At 39.1% G+C, this 25,767-nt stretch overlaps 1 protein-coding gene across 2 annotated transcripts in view; it reads right to left on the bottom strand.

The window, feature by feature from the left end:
• GRAMD2B (GRAM domain containing 2B) overlaps positions 1-25,767 on the bottom strand; it is a 44,646-nt gene that overhangs the window by 2,606 nt on the left and 16,273 nt on the right. For both annotated transcript variants that reach the window (XM_030005455.2, XM_041121015.1), the window contains exons 2-13: positions 16,828-16,950; positions 14,657-14,744; positions 14,276-14,342; positions 13,165-13,268; positions 8,992-9,087; positions 7,906-7,977; positions 7,705-7,785; positions 6,889-7,000; positions 5,006-5,128; positions 4,731-4,818; positions 4,184-4,285; positions 2,291-2,384 (exon numbers count right to left, since the gene is read on the bottom strand). In XM_030005455.2, the coding sequence (XP_029861315.1) occupies positions 2,291-2,384; positions 4,184-4,285; positions 4,731-4,818; positions 5,006-5,128; positions 6,889-7,000; positions 7,705-7,785; positions 7,906-7,977; positions 8,992-9,087; positions 13,165-13,268; positions 14,276-14,342; positions 14,657-14,744; positions 16,828-16,950 (1,150 nt within the window). The remainder of the gene's footprint in view (positions 1-2,290; positions 2,385-4,183; positions 4,286-4,730; positions 4,819-5,005; positions 5,129-6,888; positions 7,001-7,704; positions 7,786-7,905; positions 7,978-8,991; positions 9,088-13,164; positions 13,269-14,275; positions 14,343-14,656; positions 14,745-16,827; positions 16,951-25,767) is intronic.

Raw genomic sequence — 25,767 nt, 5'->3', positions numbered from 1 at the left:
AAACAGTTCAGCAACTGCCATCACTTTGCTCAGAGAACATAAAGCTATTACATTTCTACCAGTTTTGCAGTACAAGAGTAGGGTCAAACATCCTGTTCTAACCACTGCTCATCTAGAGTAGAGAGGACCAGGATGTTGCAATATGGAGCTACAGGCAATACTCATTTAGCTTGTATGCACAGCAGTTGATTGTGTCTTGAGTATTTGACAAATACAAGGTAAGACTTTAAGGGTCCAATCCTGTAGACAGTAACTGAAAAAAGCACATAACTTAAGACTCTAATTCAGGACAGAGGGTCACTTCTCTGGGAATAGCTGAATGATCTGACCATCCAGCTGCCTTTTAGTGTGTCTCCAAGCAGAGACTATATAAGGGAGTGGGAAAGTGCCTAGCCCTGCTGCAAAAAGGGCTGGCTGGCTTCCAACTGAAATGAAGCAACAGCTCCCATGAACCATCTTGCCAGCCTGTCCCAGACAGCTGGAAAGCAGTAACCTCTTAAATGACCTGATTTGGCTAAAGATTGTATCTGGTAATCATCTGGTAAGCATTTTCCCCTTGTATTCATATCTTTATTATCCAGAGCACACAAAGGGGTTTTGCTAACATTACTCTAGACTTCCAGAGCCAAGGGGGGTGGAAATGAGGGGGGGAGAAACCTCTTTTTGGCAGTCTTTGTAAAACCTATACCACAGAGGTAAAACCGGTATTATAAAATCCTAGCTTTACGCTATTTGAGAAACTTGGTTTGGGAAAAAAAGGTGTTAAAAAACCTTGGCATGCACTCAGTTTTAGAAACAGAGGCAAAAATATCCCATGTGACTTCAGCACATAGGAATTCAAGTAACTTTTGTTTTTGCTCCACTAATAATTTTTCCACACTTGGACAGTGTATGTGTTCCCAACACAGTAACATTTCATACACCTGTACTGGGTGCAATTCTCAGGGTTTGGGGGCAGCAGTGGGACAGGGAGCTGCAGGGGCAGCTGCTGTGGGAAAAGGCCAGGGGCTGCCCTATGTTGGACTGCAGCCCCCACTGCAGGGGCTCCTCAGCCAAGATGGTGGTGGAGCCTCTGGGAGAGTGGTGTTTTTCCCCTTTATTAAATACAGAGACAGAAGGAGAGTAAATGGGTGAGAAACAGCAGAAGGAACACCAAGGTCTGAGAAGGAAGAAGGGGAAGAGATGTTCCATGGCAGAGAAGATGTCCACGCTGCAGCCCACAGAGAACCCATGCCAGAGCAGGCAGCTATTTCCTGAAGAACTGGAGCCCCTGGAAGAACGAACACTGCAGCAGGGGGAAAATGGGGGAAGAAAGGAGCAGCAGAGAGAAAGTTGTTATGTAGAGATTGTGACCCCCCACCAGCCCCACTTGGGGGGTAGGGAGTGGGAAGCAAAGGAGTGAAGTTGAGCCTGGGGCAGGGGGGAGGAAAGGTGGTGTTCTATCATTTGTCCTTGTTCCTCACTACCCAAATCTACATTAACTGGTACTACATTAAATTGATTTTCCCCAAGTCAAGTTTGTTTTGCCTGCAATGGTAACGGGTAAGCGATCTCCCTGCCTTTACCTTGACACACAAGCTTTCTCATCCTATTTTCTCCCCCTGCCCTGCTAGGAAAGGGGAGTGAGAGAGCAGCTGGGTGGTCATCTGCCTGCTGGCCGAGGTTAGCCCGCCACAACACCTAAAGTGGGAATAAGGTCTGCACAACCACTCTTGTTTTGCATTGGTTTCCAATTTAAGTCAGAAAGTGCATTTAGTTTTGCAATTAGAGGATGGTAAAAAGTAAAGGTTGGGTACTGGGAATTAGACAACTGGTGCAGTAGCATTTCTTTTGTGTTATTGAAGTGAAACAGGCAGATTCCAGCCACTTCATAGTAGGAGGCTGACTACAGATGAAAGTCAGCATCATTTTTCTTAATCAAAACCCAAAACTGAAACAAAACCCCCAGATGGAACAGTTCATCAAATAGTAATAAAGATTAAGTTCAGAATCCTTAGCTTTGATGGACAAAAAAGAAATTGAGATCATTACATGTAGTAATCACCCCTGAAGTATGCAGTTTATTAGTTTTCCTGGTTGTAAGCCTCAGCTCAAGGCAAAATATTTAATCATACCAATGCTTGTACTGGGGCTAATTTATAGCCCAAAAAAGTCCTTTGTCTAGGAAAACCTGCCAGCTTCTGGTATCAAATCTGGGGGTAACTTGGCACTTTTCAAAATAACAGACTACAGAAATTCAGCAAGAACCTGATTAGCGTATCAGCATTTGCATTATATCATAGGAAGTTACCTTTTCCAATTTTATAAGATTAGCAGTTAACTCATCACAAAGGGCATCAGCATTAATTTGCAGATGAGATCCCAAACCTTGGCGCACTGTATGTCTGTCAAACAGAACAAAGAAGTAAGTGTGGCAGAAGCAAAAAAGAGGAAAACAGAACTGAGAGATAAATGTAGAAGAAAATACAGTGGCGACATTGTGAACTGTACTTGTTTACAGAAACAAAGAGCTAAGTCACTTCTGCACTCTTGACTACATTCTTTATGTGGTCTCATTCTCCAGAAGTTTGGATGGAAAACTTTACAGCTATTTGCACTGGAAATAAATTGAAAAGCTGCATAAGTTCCACGTCCTGTGACTTGGAGGAAATCAAAAAGCCCAACCCCTTGACACTGTAGAAGTGCACATTAGATCATCCTGGATCTTGTACTTTTTGGGATCAGAGCAACAGAAAACAAGACTTTCTTGTGTAAGAGTGCTTCAGAAGAGGGACGCAGTGTCCTGCTAAGAAAAACGTGCCAGAAGTGGGAAAATGGCTTTTGACATTGCCTACTATTAGAGGCAGGTTTACCCCTCTCCTTGCATTATTGGTAAAATATAAATGCAAGCCTGTTTAAGATAAAGAACCATTTTCTTCCTATTTGCTTTTTATCAAGAACCTAGCTCTGTCTTCTGACACATGTATACAAGTCCTACTGCTTTCCACAGAAGACAGCTGAGAACAGTTGCATCCTAAGCAGCACCATCATTGTTCAATATGACCACAAGTGCATTGTCAGAGTGACCTGTTTGTCATGCATGGGTCAAAGAAAGCTGAATTAACAAGCACACTTATTCAAGAGGTTGCTACAGGTTTGAAACACTTTGCAGACAGTTCCACCCAGCCTAGGTACGGCTCTGTCTTGAATTTTATTTTCCCCCTGTGTTTTTCAGGTGGTGCTTCTCCAGCTGTCAGCATTACCACTCATGCTGCATGTGGCACAGGTTTTGCACTCAGATTTACAAATTACTTTCCAAGCCATGTTTTTCAGAGCAGCCCAGAAAGAAGGAAGTTATAAGAAGGGGAGAAGAGTTAATGCAAAATTTAATGCTGAGTAAACTGATAGAGTATTCTCAGCAGCATCCAGTCAACTGCCTTCTGTTGTAAAAGAGGAGCAGGAAGCTGATACAACTTACAGTGGCATACTGCTGTGGCATATGCCCCTGCACTGCCTCTCCATTTGATGTTTGAGCATTTCCTATCCACACAACACGGAGATTAAAAAAAAATAAATGCAGGGGCAGATGACATCCACAACTCTAGCTACAGAATGGAACTATCTATGGAACTATGGCCCCTTTCCCTATTTCCTCTTCAAATACACAAAGAACATTCCCATGGTGTGTTTGGATTTTTTTTTTGTTTGGTTTGGTTTTGTGGTTTATTTTATTTTATTTTATTTTTATTTTAGCAAGACAGGATGTCAGTTTCTAAAGAGAATATAGGCAGCCCAAAGCTTCAGAAAACATTATACAAACAAGTCAGATGTGTTAGCCCAAAGATAATGAAGTACCTTCTGTAATCTTAGGCTAATCAAATGACATTAAGACTGAAGACAGAAGTTATACCTTTTCCACAGAATCATTGCTCTGGAAAGGAGCTGCTCACTTCAGCAGTTTACACTGAAGTTACTCACAGCAATCTGAAACATTCTCAAGGCAGTAGTACACCACGATATATCACATTTGTACTAAAAGTCTTAAACAGAAAGCTGTGAGAGGCTAGTACAGATAAAACAACTACAGGACACTAAAGTATCACAAGGACACTACAGTATCATAGTGGTTTCTGAAGAAAATAGATAAACATGACAAACTGGAAAAAGATTTTAAACCCCCAAAATTTTAAAGTGTGTATCTTACTCCTTAATATGTGAATCAAAGGATGTGATGGAAATAAGACGTTCCTCCAGGACACTGATTTTATATCTCATGTAGAAGGTAGAAAATATTAATACACAAACACTGTAAGAGAGAAAAATAAGGTACATCAGTTAATGGAAACTTTAGAGGTACCTAACAAATTTAATGTTAAAAACCATTTAAATTGTTACTTTTACATGTTGAATAATAAAGGTATCATTCTTAGAAGCACCTCAGGAATACCTATCAGTGGCATTCAGACAATTATGAAAGCAAAGCCATACTCAAGGCTGAGATTAAGTGACATAAAATGAACTTGCAAGCAGTTAAACTCTCTTAACATTTCCTGAACGAGAAGATCCTTTGCTTTTAAAAGTAAAAGGCCTGTTAAGTAAGCCTGCCCCAGCATTTCTACTTCTGGAAAGTATAAAGGCCACGCTTCCCAATAATTTCCTTTTTTCCCAAGTGAAGCTTAGATTATATTAGTCTGTGTAAACATAAGAAAATCCTCCTATTTTGACAACCTTAGTATTAATTGCTAACTTACAGAACTGCGTAAAATATAAGTACGTGGTTCAGAGATAAGAGCTTCTGGGACTTCACTTTGTGGAAGAACCTGAAGGCTTCAGAATGGTCTGGGAGGAAAAGAACCAAGTGTTACTTTGATCAAAGCAGACCACGGCATACAAACAGTTTTTTGAAGCATCCAACAGGTAATACAAGAGGGACAAACAAGAAAGAGATCTTCCAAATTATGTGAACCGGCATAACTATGCAAACTTCTCTCAACTAATTCCAGCTGAATATCTGCCCTTAACTTACCATTTCGCGGACTGTTTCGGGCTTTTCCGTCAGGTCCACGTTTACTGTGTGCATCTGAATGGACAGACTTTGCCTCAGTCTTGGAAACTTTCAGGTGAGTCTGCGTCTCAACAACATGATAATCTGTCAAAAGCAGGATTTTTAATAAAGCTGAAATATGAAGTCAAAGGAAGCTATTGGTATCTTAAGTTAGTCAAGGAGTAGGGGAAGAGGAGGATTTTAAAAGGTGCATTTCTGGACTTGGATAGAAAGCAGCAGGGTTCAGTAGCCTTAAAACAGTTTACACAGTAATTCCACATCATTGCAAAATATAAATAAGCACCTGGACTGGAAGAGGATGATGTATGCTGCATTTACATTTCCAGATCCTTTGAAAGATGGCAATCTGTGCAAACTTTGAAGGTTATCACTGAATTTCCAGTCAGAAGATTATACGGACACAAAAGTCATCTCTCAAAAGGACTGAATATGCTAGAGTAATGATTCCAAATTACTGTAATACCAACATCAAATGGAGATACTGCATTGTTACTTTAAAAAGGAGATTATAGTTCCCTTTCCTGACTGTTTTTTAAATGCAGACAATGTCTTGAAAGAGATGGGACAGAAAAATCCAGTCACACTCTGTTTTGTTCATGATTTACTTGCATGCCCTGGACTGCTCTAATGATGCACAAGAAACAGAATCACAAGTGACAGATGTGCTCTCCCCCAACTCCTCAATTCTTTTTCCTAGCATGATTCTTTAACTGGATATTGGTGTTTTGCTTGTGGAAAAAGAAAACAGGAAGGTTTGAAGTAGTTACTAGCCATAAGGAAGTAAGACAGCAAGTTAAATCTTCATTCAGAAGCATTCATGTGGCAAGTGATGACACCACAATTTAGTTACTGCTTCACAAACACCACCAAACAATTAAAAATACACAAATACACACAGAGTAAATATCAAAGACCAATGAAAACAAATAGTCCCAAATCATACCACTGAACAAAAGACACACAGCAAAAAAGAAAAGTTAATTAAAACTACCATGACAGAAAACTGCTATTAAAAAAAAAATTGTAGTGTTTCATTTGAAAGTAATGGTAAATGTTTCTTATTATACAATTTTTTTTATAGTCAAGATGGAACCCAGAGTAGTAACAGCATAACGCATTAATATGTTAATATATATTAATTGTACAGCAGAATAATACCCTAGGTTTTGCTAATAACATTCAGCATGTGCTACATAAAACAAGTTCTGCTGTACTTATGGACTTATATGCAGTGAGTTTCTACACAGCATTCCTGCTAATTAGGTGAAGAACTTGAGGCATACGAGATTACAAACAGCATTGTTAAGAAACAACAACTTTGGACAGTATCTTCAAGTGTCTTAACTGCAAAGAATAAAATGAGGATTTAAAAAACAAACCCACAAAAACACATGTCAAAAATAACTTTTTTTTAATGAGCAAAAGACACCATGGTACAGAACATTATTTATATAGATTAGAAGTTGTTACATTGCGACTTGAACTACTTTAGAATAGAGGTTTTTGATGTTTGTTTGTTTGTTTTTAAAGGAGGAACATCTCCTACATTGTATCTCTGCTAGCATAACTGATGGGGCATGCAGGGAGCAGATAGTGTACGGATAAGCAACTGGAGGCAGTTGTGACAAATCAGCTCCGCTGCTGACCAAGTCATTGCCTGAGTCTGAATTGCAAAGGGATATAATAATGGAAATGCAGCTATTATGGTTTTTAAGGTCTTCCTCAAAGCCACATAATTCTCCAGGACTGTGGAGAATGGAGATTCCACATCAGAAGGGGATTACAGAAGCAAAACTAAGAGCTAAGCCATTCTCATTTTCTTGGGGCCCCAAGACATCACTCACCTTGGAAGCATTCCAGCTCTGGGGTCTGTGAGCCTGTGCTGCTGGACTCTTCCATCTCTTGTCTCCGCTGCTGCACTATTCCATCTAGATCAGAATAGTCTTCATTGAAATCCTGATGGGGAGAAAGAGTCACAAGAAAGCTCAGCCCTGTTCTAAATCTAAACAACCGTATTTCCTCTGACCTCTCTCTAAAAAATGAACCAACAATTACAGATTTAAAACTGTTTAACTAGGAACAATCTCTGATATAAAGATGTTGAGATCAAGTTAGCAAAATAAGCCCCATACAATCATCAGAATTCAAGCCTCATCCCTGCCTTTGTTTAAGTGAAGAGATTAAGTCTGTGTGCAAAAGAAAAACTGTTAAGTTAAACAAACTGAGAAGTCCAGGACAGGCATTACTAGAATTAGACTCTGGTCATCACACGTGGTTACACAACTCTTTCAGATGTCTGAACCAGCTCAGAGAGGAAGGACTGCAACTAGAAACACTTCAAAAAGTGTTCATGGCAGGGGAATAAGCAACTTTAAGTCAGTACAGAGCGCTATGAAACGTGACTGCTAAAGAAAGATACGTAGAGTGTATAGACCTTGGAATATATCCAAAGCATATGCATGTATGTATACTGCATGTGATCAGATCAAATTACACCTACACTAATCATTTCCACTGCTTCCTAATGTTAAAAAAAACCTCATGGAAGTTTTAGAAACAGATGTCATGATTTCCTTCAGTTTCCCTTCTTCAGACTTTGTAAGTAGTTCTTGCAATGAAAGGTGCTATGCAACAAAAGAACAAACATCTAAGTCATTTACCAAGGGCAGAGTTGTAGGACGATCAGCCCTGAAGCTGTTTTCTGCAGAAGAGGGATTTGGACTGTTGCCCATGCTTGTATCCTGAAAAAAGCAGCAGTGTTAACAAGGAACACACTCAGAAACTACCTAGCATTTAAAAGCAGAAAAATAGTAATAATGAACACAAAGCTACAAACCATCTTCACTCCCATTAGTACTTACCTCAAGATGTCTACAGATAGATTTTAATAGCTTGTAGGTGGTATCTCTGGAGAGTAAGGAGACAAACATGTACTGAAAAACAAAAGTTCCAAAACTGTTTGAGAAAAGGCATACAGTACAAGCTTCCTTTGATCTAAATAAAACTGACAGATCGTTTTTCTGATAAAGTAACTATTTTCAAGAACTTTGGTAGAGCAGGAAAAATCTCCACTCCTTGTAAGCCTACGACCTGAGGTTAATCACAAGGAACAGAGAATGGGCACATAAAAGTTACCATGCTCTGCTGCAGGAACCAGAGCATAATCCAGATCTGTTCTTTTTTTAAAAAGAGTTTGCATACTATGTTTTACATATCCCTTCAAAAACAAACAAACAACCCCAGCCCCCAAAAAACCACAACTCATTTTTTGTAGTCTCCTGCATCCACAAAATACTTGTGCAATAAAAATGGGCAGGTTCTAAAGCTGCTCTTAGGATGTTTTCTACTGATTGATGCAATTACTATTCCTGAGTATCACTGTAAGCAACTGTATTGCTGGTTGGGCAAGAGACCCAAGTAAATGAAAGAATACTATCAGAGCTGCCAACAAGGCAGGTAACCCTCTGTGCATGCACTTCCTCACACAGCTGTTTCAGTTCCCCCAGTACTACACAGCAGTCTTGGAGAATGGGGAACGATAGATTACAGAGAGCAGGTGGCAACCAGAGATTCTGTTTCTTATTTTCTCACCAAGTTCTACATAGCTTTGTTTACTGCAGATCCAAAGAAAAGACAGGGAATTAGTAAGAGGGAAAAAAACGGTCCTTGCCTGTCACAAGAGAGATGGCAGAAGAAGCTAGAATCATCCCCTAAGAAACCAGATCCTCCAGGGTCCTAAGCCTAAATGCCCACATGTGACCAATTCCTATAGCTGTTCAAGCGGCCACTTGGCACTTTCAAGAATCCCTCATATTACTACCAATAAGTAGGGTGGGGCAAAAAGAGAAGGGGGGGGAAAAAAAAAAGAAAAAAAGAACAACAAGTAGAAAAAAAATGAGAAAGAAAGCAGGCAGAGTGCAATAGCTTTGCCCTCTACCAGTACTTACCCTATCTGTGACTGTTGCTATGATCAGAGCATTTGGCACAAGAAGGGCAGTTTTGGTTTTCTTCAAAAGTGTCACTGAGAGCACAGGTATACTAATCTGAAACAAGAACAATGTAGTGTTAGAGTCCCAATATGAGCATACAAATCTGCACACTCTTTCACAAGGAGCAACCCTATCAACTGTGATAAGCCAGACCTTCAATGTGCTTAATTTAAAGTATTCTCCATTATGTCTCCGATTACTGATATTTCATATGGAACAGGTATGGTTTCAGATTATTACTATTTCTTAACTGCTTTTACTTCTGTTTTTATCAGATGCCAATCCAGGCTTTTGTATGTGTCTTACTTTCCTGATCCCTTCTGGCTCTTACAAGACTACAGGCTTAGTTCACTGTAGATGCACAGAACAAACCAGTTTTAAAGCTTGGCTTCTTTGTTTTGAAACAAAACATTTCAGAACACATCAGACAATGGAAGCTTGTTGAAGAATGAACATAAGAGTCTTCTCACTGCTTACAGATCCTTTAATCTGCAACAAGCAGCTGAGTAAACAGTTAGTCCTTCAGTAATGTTGAAAGATCGAATACACACACGCCCACTGACTTAAACTCATTCCTGTGTGTGCCATCCAGACTGTCTACATTTACATTGAAAAGCTCTCAACTTTCCTTCCTGCTTTGTGTTTACATCCAACTCCATCAGCTTAATGCTTGCTAAGCTTCAGAGTATTTCACGTCAGATATTCTGTAAGGGCTCTTCCTGTAAACCCTGTATTACAAAGGACCAAATACCTGGTTTGACTTTTAGTTGAAAAGCCTAAAGCTTAGCGAGTGAGGCAAATATAATAATTCTGGATACACATGACTAAGATACAGCTCCTCTTAAAAATGCCTTTGGCACACACTGTCACAACTACCTGAGAAATGTGGAAGCAAGATTAGAAGTGTCCAAAGATTGTTCAACAAGCGATTACAGCACTGAATTAAAAACACATGTCAGCGCATAAGGAGAATGAAGTTACTCTGTGCAGTTTCACAAAACCTTGTTAGCTTTTGTTCAGAACAAAAGTAATGAAATGAAAAATTGTTTCAGGTAACAAAACATGTATTTGTGTACGTTAGTCTGGGTGCAGGATTGCCAACCACTGTTGAAGCATGGTTAGTCAAGTATCTGTTTGTCATTTAAGGGCTAGAAACTTGCTCTTCACTCAGTCCTTAGTTTCATTAAAAAAGTGTGGTAGCAGAAAAAAAACCACAAACCAACCCAAAGCATAAAATTTTAATTATTCTTAGTTCCAGGCCAGGCTCTAAGAATCTGTAAATCTGGTCATCATCTGTTGTATTGATTTTTTAACATGTAAACTATATTTGTCCTGCTTCAGAAGCCATATCTTTTGAAAATGGGTACTTAAACAGGTCTTCCACTATATCTTTTCTTCTTAAACTGGACACTGTATCATTCCACAAAGGTTTTGCCACACTTTTCCAAATAGCTTTTTCTGGGAGTGGGGAGAAGGGAGCAGCTATGATGTGTGTTTGATAGAAAAACCCCAGAATCCTCAGATAGTCTGAACAGAATCTGCATAACTTTAAAAAAAGAAAACAAAACAAAACAAAGCCAAAGCAGAAGATTTTTCAGCAGAAATCCTGCTAATAGTAAAGCTAAAAAAAAAAAACCAACCTGTTTACAAGTTTTCCAATTGGTTCATTTCACCACAAAGAACTTTGAATTGGAGATGTTAATGGCATTCTACTGCATGCTATTTTGATGGATAACATTACTGTAATCAAGACTAAAGCACACTTAAGTGGGATTAAGTAATTGCTTACTGCACTGTTAGATTAAAATGCACATTAGATTAAAATGGTAAAATCACTGCAAAGTACTTTATTTCTAACTGGAGTAACAGTTATTTCAATAAAGGAGGTTTACCTGCAGGCAACTTGGAAAGCAACTAAATGCTTAAGATAATGCTTAGCTCCAGGAAAGACTCAAGGCCAATATATATATCCAGAACAGAACTACCTGGAAAGACAGTGATGTCTTTGAAAGCCTATTCAATCCTGCAGAAGCTATCTTTTATTTTTGAATATGCACAGCGTTTACACTGCAGACTCAATCTCCTGACTTGCACGGCTATTCCCTCCACCAAAGCTTTCAATAAAAAAAAATAAAAAATTCTGCAGGTAGAAGAAATCATGCTGAAAAATTTATTAGAACATGTAGACCTGCTTTTTCTCACAATAAAGCACTTCAACACTAAGCTTAAATTGTTTTCCAAGTTCTAATCAGTAGAGGTTTTGTGTCTTGGAAACTTTGTCAGCATATCTGACTGCTAAGAATGTTCCTCTTCCTGTCAACCTTGATTTCCTCCCCCCCCCCCCCCCCCCCCCCCCGCCTTACATTATTTTTCATTCTATCCCTGATTTTCCTGCTTTTTGTTGATGGTATTCCTAAAAACTTGTGCCTGCTGTACGTGACTGAACAAAGCTTTAAGTGTGTGTTGCAAGGGTAGGGGAAGACAGCTGGAAGTAAATGATCAGGCCTATCCCCTCCACTCTTAATTTTCCCCACAATGTTTTCTGAAACCAATGAATAATTTGGAATATCACTATAGCCACATTTGCAAATACTGCCACTCAACCCTATCTTGTAATGTTTCCCCTTTTCATCATATACATAAATATGTGTATATTCCTGCATTTAAAACCCTGTTGACAAAGAAAATTTCCTAGTATTACATCATTGTCATTCTGCACCTTTTTTCCCAGCTCTTTCTAGTCTACTTGGTAGAGTTCTACCAGATTTTTGTACACATTTATCTTAGTTTGAACTTAGAAAGCTGTCCCACAGTTTGAAGTAGTCACATTTGTGCATGGTGAACAGGAGATTGCTAGTACAGCAGCTTCAACTTCAATGAAACTAATTGCCAAGATAGCTGTTACTAATTATGAATGACAGTATCCAACCATTTGTTAATTTTTATTTCCTTCGTGCCACATGCCTTTCACCGACATACACACCATCTGCATTAACGTACTGCGTATGACTAATAAAATCCATTAACTAGGAATCAACAATAACTCAGTTTCTTGGGCCAAGCAGTAAAACACAATAACCCATAAGATCACTATGAACAATGTGTTGTTAATAATTTTAAGCAGTCTTTAAACCTCTTCCACCTTAAAAGCCCTTTCAAAGATAGATGGTGTTCCATCAAAATGGTTGACAGCAGAGAAATGAGACACTGTCAACTCCTAAATTGGTTTCAGCACCCAATTCACTGACAAAGGCTCTAGATCTAACCAGGAACTTTGTTCAAGGAAGTACTTGAGAAAAGCCAAAGAAATCCTTACAGCAAATCGAGCTGTTTCCCAATAAAAGCTCAAAAACAAAGCAGGTTTATGTAAACAAAACCACTCCAAAAGCTCCAAATCAACAGAATCAGAACACAAATATTTTTGGAAAGGCTTTTGTTATTTGTATGCATGTCATTCACCACCAGGGGCCCAAGGGTCACCCACCACCAGGGATGGGTCATATCTGCACCAAGAAAGAGTAAATGATGATGTTGTAAATTAGGATCTTCTCGACTGTTCACATCCCATTTCTGCTCTTCGTACTAGACTCACAAGTGAAAACCCAGCACACTGTTTTTTCTTTCCACATTCTCTATTTACGCAGGAGTGCTAGAAGAATCCCTCAAAGACCTTTGCCACTCAATTCAGAACCCAGTTTTAGTTCTTCCTCTTTAATTGCCTTAATATGCTTGATCCTTTCCTCCAGTTCCCCAACTACACCCTTGTAGTCCTTATACTTCTCAGCCTTCCTTACTCCTCCTCCTCTTTTCCATACTTACCCCAAGAGAGACATATTTGTACAGCTTGTGCTACATGGGCTTGGCAATGCCCTCACCGCTGCATGTCAGATCCTTTACCTTTAATCTACTTTTTTCAGACAGGAAGTTCTTAAGAGCAAGACTTGATCTTTAAGAATAATAGTGCTCCAGTTCTAGAGTGACTTACAGGCATTGCTTCTGAACAGTGACTGTATTCAATAATACTTAGAAGTATTAGTAGTATTCTAGCCTTGCATAATAATGTGAACTTCTGGTGATGAACAAATTGTTAAGGAATAGCATTACTGTTCTGTACATAAAGATTTTACTAACCTTAGTGTCTTTACCAAAAACCTTGGAATGGAAGCAAATCCAATTTTCAGAAAGGAATAACTTTCCTTGGTACAGAATTTCTTTCTGCAGAGCACAGGTAAAGCCTGAAACAAATAGATATTCTATAATCTTTAAGGTAACCACAACCCAAGCCAACTGCTACCAGTTTGGCTTTTGTTTGCTTTTTTTCAGAGCCATAATATGTTTAGGTTTATACATTTTGAGGAACATTGCCAAACCTTGAAATATTCAGTAAGTTTAACTAATACTGACAAGCTCAGAAGACTTCACAGGCCTAAGTTTAGGCTCAAAATATCTGAAGGACAAAGACTGAAATACATAGTAAACATGCAATTGGCTCCCAGAAGCCAACAATCCTTTCTGAGAGAGTACCACCTAGCTTCCTATAAACTTTTTGACTAGCTTTCAGGTAACTAGTTATATTAAGTAATATATATTTTTATATATATATATATTATATGTATTAAATAAATGTAAAGAACATAATGAAAGGTTTTAGCTTTAAACTTTTAGCTCTATAGCAGTTGTCTGGACTAGATGACCAACTTTTTTAATACTGCTTTTACTTCACAGCCGCTAAGCAAACCACTTCTCTCTCATGAACCACTTTCCTTGTATTCCTTTCAAGAAACATTTGTTATACATATCTATGTAGGATTCATTTGTTATGACTACCACAGAGAACAGCAGAATCTTTAAACATTTTAAGTCCTTCTCCTACCAGTGTTTTTAAATCTTAAAGCATCATCAACAGCAAAAAGTCAAGCTAGTCACTTGACCAATGTTGTCTCAATTAAGTGGTGTCTTTAGTAAGGAAGCTTCAGTACCAAAAAATGTTGCACTATGTTATTCTGCTAAGAAGTGCAAAGCAGGCTACAATTACCAAAAGTGCCCAACATCTGAAGATTTAAGTTTTGCAAGATTACAACAAAAACACCCACTGCATGTGGATGAAGGCCTTGTAGCTCTAGGCAGCTGAAGTTTAAGGTTTTTAAAATTTAGGTAGTCCCTCTTGTACATCACCACAGTTGGCAGGTAACAACATTATCTTAGATCCACAGCCAGCAATGACAAGGGGGTTAATACTTACTTTGTTTCAGTGGCTCATCAATGGGAACATCTAGAAACAGCTTATGGAAGTGTGCATTTGCCTTCAGCTAAAAAACAAAAAGCCCCACACCCACAGACACATACCTTATTAGACAGTCTTACAATCAAGTGACCCATCCCACTTCCTGTCCTCCCAGTACCTTCTAATTTTGCCCACTTGTTTTACAATACATCCTCATTTTTGCTACGTGGCTATTAAGTCTGTATTCTGCTTTACCAAGGCTCTTAACACGCTGATGAAAAAGGAACCTATGTCCTTATACAACCATGAACTGTAATATTGCTAAACAAGGGGACTCCCATGGTAGTTACATATTTACTCTTACTATATATAACCAAACAAAGCCATCCTCTTCCCTACCTGATTTGAGGCACGTTTTTTCCTTTCAATCTTGGAGTCACTCTTGATATCCACTGTCAGGAGTGGGCTATCTGTGTTGCTCTTTCCCCTTAAGATAGAAAAAGGCATCCCCTATAAGCTTGGCCTCAGTACATTAGTCTTGGTAAGTTATCAACAGGATGTGCTTTTCCATGAAACATTAATCCTTTAATAGCTGTTATCTGATCTATCAAGGATTATGCAGCAATAAAGAGTATATCTTATTCTTAAACCATGCCAGCCCTCACTGCAGCTCTTCTTTTAATTTAGAAGGAATATTCTAAATTACTAGTTATAAGGAACTAAAAGTTTAAGACATTTTTACAACTTAATGAATTATCACAGTGCTTTGCTCCACATTTGTTTCTCAACAACATGTGAAACACTAACACTAAGCATGTTACTTACTAATGCAAGGTAAAGTAAGATAAAACTTAGTAGCTAAGAATACAACGTAGTGTACTGAAAGCTATGAACTTACTACAAAATGTGAGCTCATTTGGAAAGTGCAACAGAGAAGAAACATAGGTGCACAGTCAGAGGATGGCTATGAACTGTGTAGTGTAGTGTAATGAAATCATTAAGACAGCAATCCTAGAGGAGAAGAAAGGGAATTGAGTGCCAGTTGTAGAGGAAGCTGTACCTGTACAGCTCTAGCCATTCATATTGGAAACAAGAAAACCAACCAAAAATCCAGACACTCTAGAGCAGAACAAGTACAGAGGAAAGTCTCTGCGGATGCCTGGGAAAATAAGTTTTGTTTGTTTTATACAGGGGAAATTAGTGGCATGGACTGTTCAGAAAAGCAAAAACAGAGGTGGGATAACAGTGTTTCATAAATCAGGAGGAGAAGAACCTTTACCCTGAGAGCTATTTAGCACAGAAGAAAAGCATATCAACAGGCTATAAAAATAAGGCAGCTCTTTTTTAGAGGCCTTCAGATGCAGACTGAAGAGCAGAAGGAAAACACAACACAGGACTCCTATACTGAATGACCTGAAGAACACGCTGTGCTAAAGATTCAACAGGGAAAAAAAGGTGCTACAAAAGTTTCCATTACTGCACCTTATCCTGCACAGTAAGTCATCTTTACTTTCCTAAACTTGAGAGGTTCAGGATTTCCCGTAAAAACTGTAAGGGTGAGAAGAAAAGAACCCCAAGTGTAATAGAGATATAGCTGGATTTAGGAACGAGATTGTACAGCAGGACTGATTTCGATAGCAGGGGCACTGGCTGCATATCTCAGGTGGTCCCTCACAGAGGAAAACTCTAAAATACACATGTAGGTGTATTTGTGTGCCTATGTAAAGTACAGGACAAACTGAAATGAACAGTGAACCTTACAAAAAACTCACGCCAAGCCCTCTCGAGCACACAGTCAATTACATTGTGAGAGGTAAGACTGGAAGGAGAGTTTGGCAGGGTGGGGGGGTTGGGGGAAGGTAACCACAAATTTCTTCAAATACCTCCTGCTCAAAGATGCTTCAGAAAATTAAGTGTTGTTTTCTAAATACCTGCCTTGCAACCAAAACCAGTGTGTCAGGTTGACTGCTGATTTTTGCATTGGCTGCTCAGTTGACAAAGTGAAAGAGATGCAGAATTTGTATTCAAGCCCTCCAAGGGGGATTTTAGTATTATTTTGTTTCCTTTTAGAAGAGTTTCAAATGCATTCCAGTTCTCCAACAAAGGAAGAATGACTGTTTTTGCAAGTACATTACAATAATCTGATGCAATATACAGCACAGAATCCAAAATTAAAACTTTTGTCATAGTTTTACCATGGACAATCAATATTCCAGCATGAAAGTGTTCTGGAAAGATCCCAGGACTCAAACTGCAGTTCAGTTTGACTGCCTGTCAAATTGACTGTGAAAGGGATGTAACTAGCAGTGGCACCAAACAGTGCAATGTGTATTTTCTTAGAACAGGGAAGCTAAGCCAGCCCAAAGTCTAAATTCCCACTATTCTTACTGCTTGTGGTGGGTAACAGAGCAACCCCTGGAAGGTCTGATTCCTGTTTACTTGCATACTGTGCAAGCTAACCCACAACCAGGATGTCTGATAAATCTTGCTACTCAGAGTAGCTTCTTGAATAGGTTGTAACAATTCTCATTATCTGACTAGAAGAAAACTGACAGCATTTCTGACATTACCTAACAACATCAACTTTTTTCCGGTCATCAAAACATTCCATTTCCCTGGTAGGCGTCTGCAGCAACACAGTAGGCGATCTTCCTGCCTTTCTTTTCTCATCTGCTCCATTTTCTCCATCTGAACTGCAGAGTGGGGAAGAAAAAGAAAAAAAAAAGAAAAGAAAAAAGAGATAGAAATGTGTATTGGAGGATTCATGCCAATGTCAAATGCCACTTTAAAATACAACACGTATTAAAGAACAAAATTATGAGTTATCTTTTATATTAAGGTCCTGAAAAGTCTTCATCTAATGACTTGACAGTATTATACATCTGAACAGTATTCTGAGCTCCAGTACTGGAATTTCAGCAATGAAGAGAGGAGAATTGAAATACTGCCATGGATATTTCAGCGCTCACAAAATTTGTAGCTCTAGCTTCCATTTCAAAGACAATGTCTCGTTTAGGAAAAATGCATTCCATGTTCACTACTCAGATCCAATGACTAATGGAAATTACTTTGATTGGCAAGTTGGGAGAAAAACATCCTGCATAACATTACCTAGTGCTTAGCAGATTATTTGTGGCTCAATGTTGCAAGAGGAAGCTGGGCCCTATTTTGCCTCTCACTTACCTCTTCTGTGAGAATCCACCTGTAGGATTTTCACAATAAAGTGTCCTCTCAAAGTATCAAAAGTGCTGGTTTTATTTTACAAAAGCAGCACTGCCACCACAGCACATTGCCTTCTCACAGCACATGACACTGCCTCAGAAATATATGTTAAGGAACCAGAGTCTGAGGGCTAAGAGATGTGCTATCAGGGCCTTTCCCTGGCCACCCTTTTCATAATTTTCTAATAAAATGTTAACTCAGAAAATTTAGAGGAAAAGAGCTGTCATTAATAGCAGGGTCTGAAGAACGACAATACTTTAAAATAAGACATGGCACATATATATACACCCCCTCCTTCGGAAGACTAAAGCCTCAGACTACAGGATGCTCTTAGCATTAAAGAAGAAAGCTGAACTATGTTGCCTGTTAATTTAATGCCTGGCCTGAATCACCCCATTTACAGAAGCTTTCCATTATAATGTTTAACTTCTGCAATTTTAGGGCAACAACACAGCCACTGCCATCATGTGATAGTGTCTTTACAATAAACAGTTTCTTTTCCTACTAAGACAAAAGTTTTGCTGACAGAAGTTCACAGACTAATTTAATCTCTCTTCTTTTAGGAAGGGCATAAAAAGATCCATTGTTTTGATTACACTTTGGCAAATAAGATCAGAAGATACACCACACAACACCTTAACTGAGATCTAACGAGGTGGTATGCTACCTTGCAGCTAACCTAGAGCTTATGTCACAGGACAAAAGCCATGGAGTTTTGCCTTACTGATGTTGAGACTTGTTCCCAAGGCATCTTATGTTTACATACAGCAAGTATTCCCCTATCTAATCTTTCCTCCACCCTTAGCACTCCCCACCACAGGGGCACTGAATTGACACTTCCTAAGTCACACTTCGTGTATACTTGAAAGTGTTACAGCACTAATAAAGTCAATAAGGAAAACCCCAATTTTTTCCTCATTGCTTCACTCTTGGATCGGCCCTGCCTGACCACAAGGCAACAGCATTCATTTTCAGCCAACATAAAATAGAATTAAATGGGCAATCCAAGAGATTCAAGCAGAACCCAATCTTTTGCTTGAAAAATCCAAATAAGCAGTTTTATGGTGTTTGAGATTTTATGCAGAGAGACCTGCCAACCCAGGATGCTCCCTGTAAGCATAGGGAAGCTTGTATTCCAAAAGTCTGCAAATCCTGCAAATGTCTTAGTCATAGTCTTGCTATCTGTTATATTTCTGTTCCCCAAATTCTCAGGCTTCAAGGGAGGCCAGAGAATACCAGACATGAGTGGGATGAGGAACAGGGTAAGGCAAAACTGTCAGGTTCAGTCACACCTGCACTTCAAAAGAGCAGCGCAGCATGGAAACTCCCAAGTGAATAAGACTACATGACACAGCAGCATTTTAAAGATATAGTTGCTTGAGCCTGGAGCCTGACTGGTGTGCATCATTGCCTTGGGCAGCCTGCTGTTCTTACACCACAATGCTATCGACTGCTCAAAGCAGTCTGTATCACACCCACACCTCCGTACTACAAATTTGTTTCAAAAATACCTATTACACAGGTTTTAATGTTCACTTACGCCTCCCAGCATGGTTATATGTTTTGTTGCTCTTAAATGCTTTATTTACTTACCACTCATATTCCCTTTTCCCTCACCCATAAGTTAATCGCTACTTTACCAGGTAAAACCCAGGAGCCTGTTCTATCCTGTCTGTCTGCCTTATTAACCACTACTGCTTCTGAACCTCTACTGTCCAAACTCATTCCCTCCAGCTGCTTTCGGATGGCGGAGAGCTAGGGCATCTCAACATGCTAATCTTCCTGGCTGTTGTGTGTGGACATGCTGAGCTATCTCACACCTGTCTGGTCACCTCTCCAGGATCATCTTCTGCAGCTGAGAACAGGCAGAGCATACCCAAACACAGTAAGACTTTCCCCCCAAACATCTCAGGCATGAAGAGGCTCACCTGTGTAACACATGCCACTGACAGTAGCAATTCGGTGTATTCCTACTAGCTGATACAGTTTTGCTATGCCTATCCTTCACCCTAGCTCCCATACGCCCCCTTCACATAATGAAAAACTACATAAGGATTTGTCCTCACGCTTCTGATAACTATAGCTCCACACAGCAGCTAAGTTCCTAGTAGGTGTCTTTAAAGTATCAGAAGAATCTTAGCTGAACTTCTGGAGAAGGAAAGATCACAGGTATGACCTAAAACAAGTCACAAGCAAATTAAAGCACTCCTGGCATTTTCACGTGTGAGTCAAGATTCATAAATGCTTTGTAAAAAGAGCACAAAAGCCAGCAATCCATGAAAAAAAAAAATTAGAACAAGTGCACTTAAGAGACAAAGTGATGCTCACTGTAACTGTCAGCAGCAGTTGCATACAAGTGAACTGTATTTGCAAATACCAGGGCAAAGCATATAAACTTTGCGACATCAGGACTTTGTTGATACAAAAATAAACAGTTTTCAAATTGAACGTACATTGTGTATTTGGTACTACTACTGAGGCTATTTAAAATAACCGCTAAAAGAAAAAATTAAAAAATTGTCTCTAGTTTCGAAATAAAATAAGTTGTCATAGAGAGTATTTTCAAAGCCAAGTCTCGTGCTTACGACGGGATCGTATCTTGTATCTAAGCAAGTTAAAATAAACATTAGTTGCGAGCACTCTAACAAAACTTTTTGCAAGAAATATTTCTTTTCCTTTTTTAAATATACACCAATAATTGAACAGAGTAATTTAAGATTAAATCACAGAAAAGGGAAAGTGCTATGAAATACATTAATCAAGGCAGTGGACTAAGTTTCATTCTAATGAAGTGTTCAGGAGTACATTATTCATCAATGTATTTTAAAAGTCAGAGGAATTTAATCTCTTCTGATTTGAATGGTTTCTGTGAAACAAAAACTTTGACAGACAGGTGTGTCAAGTGTACCGCAGAAAGTTTTCCGAACTTCAGAAGGTTTTCTGGTTTGCCGGTAATCTTCTCCAGGACCTGAAAAATTCAGACTTCCTGTGAAAGTTATGCTGTCTCACATTAACAAGCATTTTTCAAGAGGAAAAAAATTAAGACAGTAATCTAAAACATAAACTTTTCCCCTGTTCCCTTCAAAACTAGTTTGAATAAGAAGCACTGAAGAGAAATAATGTGAGACGTGCTAATGGGCCACAGTTTGGAAAGTGAGCCTTAAAGAACAACCATTGTCTTCGACAACCCCAGTATAGTCTAATCGGACATGAACAGTTCTTGGGCATACGTAAGAGATATCAAAAACTCCAGAACTATACAGTGGTTACTGTCTTTAATTCCCCACAACCACACAAACCTTTCTACAAAGCTTCCTCAGATCCGCCCCAAAGGACACCCATGCTACTTGGTCCGCCTGATAACAGGTCTAAAAAGTTCAGAAGCCACAATAAGCTGTGACAAACCAGTCCCCCAGTCCACAAACTGCAGATCAGTTATATAGGAGGAAAAAGGCATCTTGAATAAGCAGAGATGTTAGCTACAACTTCAATTGTTTGCAAAACTGCAGCCAAACCAATATTTCCCTGGGGTTTAACATGAGTCAGCACTGCTGCAACATTCTCTCTGTGGATGGAACATACATATCAGATCATCATGTTACCTTAGAAGCCCTGTTACCCTGCTTCATCTCTTTTATATAAAAAGGATTAATTTTGCAACAGCAGTTAGACTGCTGTTATTGCGAATGATCAACCAAAAGAGTGCAGAGTAATTTCTCCCCTACTGTCCACAACTATGCTTGGTACAAGGTATGTGGAAATACCCGTCACAGATACAGTGACATTCTGTATCTTTTGGTGCTGTTGGGTAGCTGTTGGATTTACAGGGTAGCTGTTAGCATATGGAAAGGAACTGACAAATCAAAGTACTGTGAAAGGCCCAAATACAAAGAGATAGTGTTATTTAAACTATTCTTACTCCCAGACATGAGTCTATTCAGATAAGGGAATTGGTTACTCTTTCAGAAACTAAAAGCCAGAGGGAGAAGCTCAAAACATTTCAGGATCCCAAATCAAGATGACAGACTTTGACAGGCTTAAAAGCAAAGGATATGAAGCAGGATGAAGACGTCTAGGCAGCCTCCAGGAGACATACTGGCAACATGCTTCAAGCAGAGATGACTGTGAGGGGGTAAGATGAAATGTGCTAATGCTGGAAAGGACACCCTGGTAAGCATGCTGCAGGCCAGAGGCCTCCTCCTCAGCACAGGCTTTCCATGACCTATCACGGCCTGAAGGAGCAATCATCTCAACCTTCCTTTTGCTAGGCCTAAAGTCTTAAGTCTTCTTTCGGAAGGTACGTTCCATCATTCCTCTGAACATCTTTCCTACACTGCACCAGCCTGAACAAACCTTTTTTGGATGGCTAATCAAAATCCGGAGTGCTTTATCTGATGAGCTTGCTTTCATACCTTACACAGTTGAATTATTTCACCACTGGAGTGAAGAAAATACCTTTTCCATTGTAAAATTTCCTGCTGTTCTCTTCATAGCAGATTAAAGTGGTCTCCACACTGGATGAACTAACAACAGTGCTCAAGTAGAGGATTTAGATGTTGTCTGTTTCTACAAAGTCTGGTCACTCAGAAGCAAAATGCCTCCAGTAGCACTACAGCCACGCTCCAGTGTTAGGTGGCACAATGCACTGTTTATGGGAGAAAATAGATCTCCTAAAAAACATGCCTCAGAATAATGTTATGATTTAATCTACTTCTAAGACCAAGTGTCACTTTTACTGTGCAAATGGAAAGCCAAACATTGACTACCACTGAGACTCCAAAACTACTAAAATAGGCAGAAAATGAGCTAATCATAAAGGAGCAGACAGCTGCTATAATAGATGTTAAGCATAGCCATAATGTATGCATTTGGTATTTGTATAATTCCATGTATTTAGCACACAGCTTGTATTTAAGGCTGAAAAGTAAAGGAAGTGAAGCAGCTGATTCTGAAGTACGGCATTTCTTATGTATTTTTTATGACAGATATATAGCCAGCAGATGTATTTATACCAAATATGGAGAGCAGCAAAGCATTAATGAAGGAGCAGAAATGTGAAACCTGGCATGAGGGAAAGGGTCAGTTTGTTAATATGAATAGGTATGAACCAGACTGAGATTTAACTACCGCAGGCTGTTCAAGGAACAGGCTAGTTCTCTTCTTGTGAGATCACAGTCAAACAGCATAATGGAGGCAAATACAGCTGCACATTAATTGAATATCACATGCATATGGATGAGCACACATGCATATATACCATGTGTTTCTCTATGCACTTTTAGGATGAAACAGGACTGCAGGCACAGGTGGTATCTCAATGTCAGCTAGCACCAAAAGAGGAACCAACCAAATTGTTAAAGACTTGTGTTAACTGTGAATCTTATTTTATATATCAAGATAATTAATTTCAGAAATATCTACTGTATTCTATTTCACAGCTATCTCTTGGAACACAATTACTCACCTGTGAGTAGCTTCGTATGTCTGTGTTGCTATATATTTATTAAAAGGATGAATTAAATTTTTGAGTTAATTCTGAACAAACCCCTCCAACACTGTTAAGGATAGAGGAAGTCAGGTTTTTTTCCTCAACTGAATAGACATTTCACATAATAACCAGATCAGGTTTCACACTACCTTACCACTTGTACATCAGCAAGATCACTGTGACACTGCAGACGTCATTAGCAAGTATGTAAATTCTCTGCTCTAAATACCATCTATTATTAACTGGCTGTATTCCCTGTCTAATCAAAACCAGACTGCTATCAAGTTCCATAGAAAAAAAAAAACAAAAAACCAACCCACAGAAGAATTCCCTGTGCTCTGAAACACGAGACACTATAACAAGGTATTTTATTAAGTTAACACTAGAACAGGAACATAAGCTATTTAGCCCTATTGTCTTTTCAAGAGTTTCCGTTTCAGATATCCACTTCAAAAAGCAAAAGCCCTCTCATATTTATCTTTACTCAACTCCACAAGATTCCCATGAAACAGTTTTCATTGGAGTCTCAGCAGGGTGACCAACAACTATTTATCTGAACATAAGCATGGTCAAATCCAGCACAAAACACAAATCTCGACAGACACATTTCTGAAAAAAAAAAAGTGAAGCAAAAGACCTTAGGGGAGACATTCATTCACATCTGCTTTGGTCTGGAGTACGTGTTCTTTTCATTCTCCAACTTGCTGGCAGCCTTTAGGAGGAAAGTTTTTCCTATCTCCCAGTTCTAGCCTACCTTATCTTCTAAACCAGAAGAAGTCAAAAAATAGGATCACAATTCCTACTGAAGACAAAGCATGTAGCCTTATATCAGATCGCATTTTTAGCTTTAGCTTCCAGAGGTAACACGAAAAAGGGAAAAGAAAGAATTCCTGATCTACAACTTGTTCAGGATGCAGAAAAGAGGGCAAAGGCACTTAAGTGTCAGGTCTACCAATTATCCTATACCAAATTCAATAAAAAGATAAATACTGCATCTGTACACAATCCATGTGTCCAGTATGACCTCATAGGCATCTATCAGTTAGATCTGCTCTGTAACTCAGGCAGAAACAACACAAATCTTTCTCTGGAACAACACAAGCATCTTTACAAATGAGGCCTGATCACCAGAGCATAAGCACAAAGGTTTAGCCTCATTACCTGAAGCTACATCTCTGTTTTTTGGCAGAAGAACTCCAGAGCAACATGCCTCCACATGATACAAGACTTGGCTGCCAGTTTGCCAGCATTAATTGTGTGTTTGAAAAAAACTGAGTAGTTATACTGGACTGAATTAGGATTAAAAAAAAAAGAAAAAAAAAGCAGACACCAGCAATTATATTAACAACTGCTATTAAGAATGCAAACAGCTAGAGATAATAGCATAAGTTTGGGAGCAATGTTACCAACCCCTTTATTCCCTTCTCTGCTGCTTAAGAAAAACAAAGTTAAAAAATGAAGCTACCATGAATCACTTGATCAGAAGCTTCTGTTTTATTGCACTTTTAGAAATAATGACTCAAAATGCTGCACACAAAGTTTTTTAATCAATGTACACAGGAAGAAATAATATTGATTCTTCAGACAGGTTATACACAAAGAGAAGGATGGCTGGGCTTGATCATGCAACAGTTTCTTTGAGAACTGGCATTGACAACAGATAATCCACACTCTTTATTGAGATTTCTCTGTTTAAAAGGTGACACTAATTGAGCAGAGAAAATTTAAAAGTACGTATTTCAAGGGATGCCCGAGTACAACATTTTTTGTGGGTTCCCCAGCAATAATAGTGCCCAACAAGGCCTAATGCAAAACACTAAGATGAAAATGAACATCTAATTGTGTCCATCTATCCTGTTTCATCACACCTTCCATCAAGGATGGAAGCGGATCAAAGTGAAATCTCTGTTGGAGGCTCACTGTTCACCAAGGGTCTGGCAATGCTGAATCTCCCATAATTATCTTTGTGACCTACAATTTTTCTTACAGGCCCACCTATGTGTTCACAGAAAAGACTAGAACAATGTAGATAATCTAATACAAAAGCTATTATTTCACAGTAGGAAATACTCACTTCCAACAATGGGCCTAACTGACGCTAATCACAACAGTGCCTTTGACTGCCACACTGTATATAAGGAACCATTTTCCTTCTGACGTCTTGGAAAAAGACATCCTTATTAGAATCGGATGTGACATGTGGTGGCCAGATCCCTGCTAGTGCCAACTTGACTTTATATTTTCTGTGACTCCAGGACACTGAGTCTGAATGCTCTGTGAGACTCCTCCTTCAGCATGAGCCTTTCCACTAGCCACACGCTGCCCTCCATGGCAACATCCACTCTCTCCTATGCTGGCCATAGCATATCTACATGTATTGTAAAATTTCACAAAATCATATAGGCATATATATAATTTTGTTATTTACTGGACTTTTGTATTGTAACACTCCTTCTTGTCCAGAAAAAGGCTGAACAAATCTAAATGGCTCTTCTTGAGCTAGTGTAGCATAAACAGTAGCTACAAAATTACCACCAAGAGTCTTTTGCCTAGGTGGTCTATCTGTCCTAAACAGCCTAAACTAAGATTCCCAGAGGGCTAAACCACTGATGCACCTACAGGAATGGGTCTTTGTAGAGGACATGCCTAGGTGTGGCTGGTTTTTGGAGGGACGTCAGGAACTGTTTTTTCATAGTAAAGTAACTGGAAGGCTTCCCCCATATATCCACAGAAGAAGGTGGCTTCAGTCTGCCTCTACATCTTCTAACCTGCTGAGTTTCTTTCCCTGTTGCCTATCTGC

Source organism: Aquila chrysaetos, chromosome Z (genome assembly GCF_900496995.4).
Source record: "Aquila chrysaetos chrysaetos chromosome Z, bAquChr1.4, whole genome shotgun sequence".
Lineage (NCBI taxonomy): Eukaryota > Metazoa > Chordata > Aves > Accipitriformes > Accipitridae > Aquila > Aquila chrysaetos.
The sequence above is the reverse complement of the archived record's forward strand: the minus strand, read 5'-3'. Positions and strand labels throughout refer to the sequence as shown.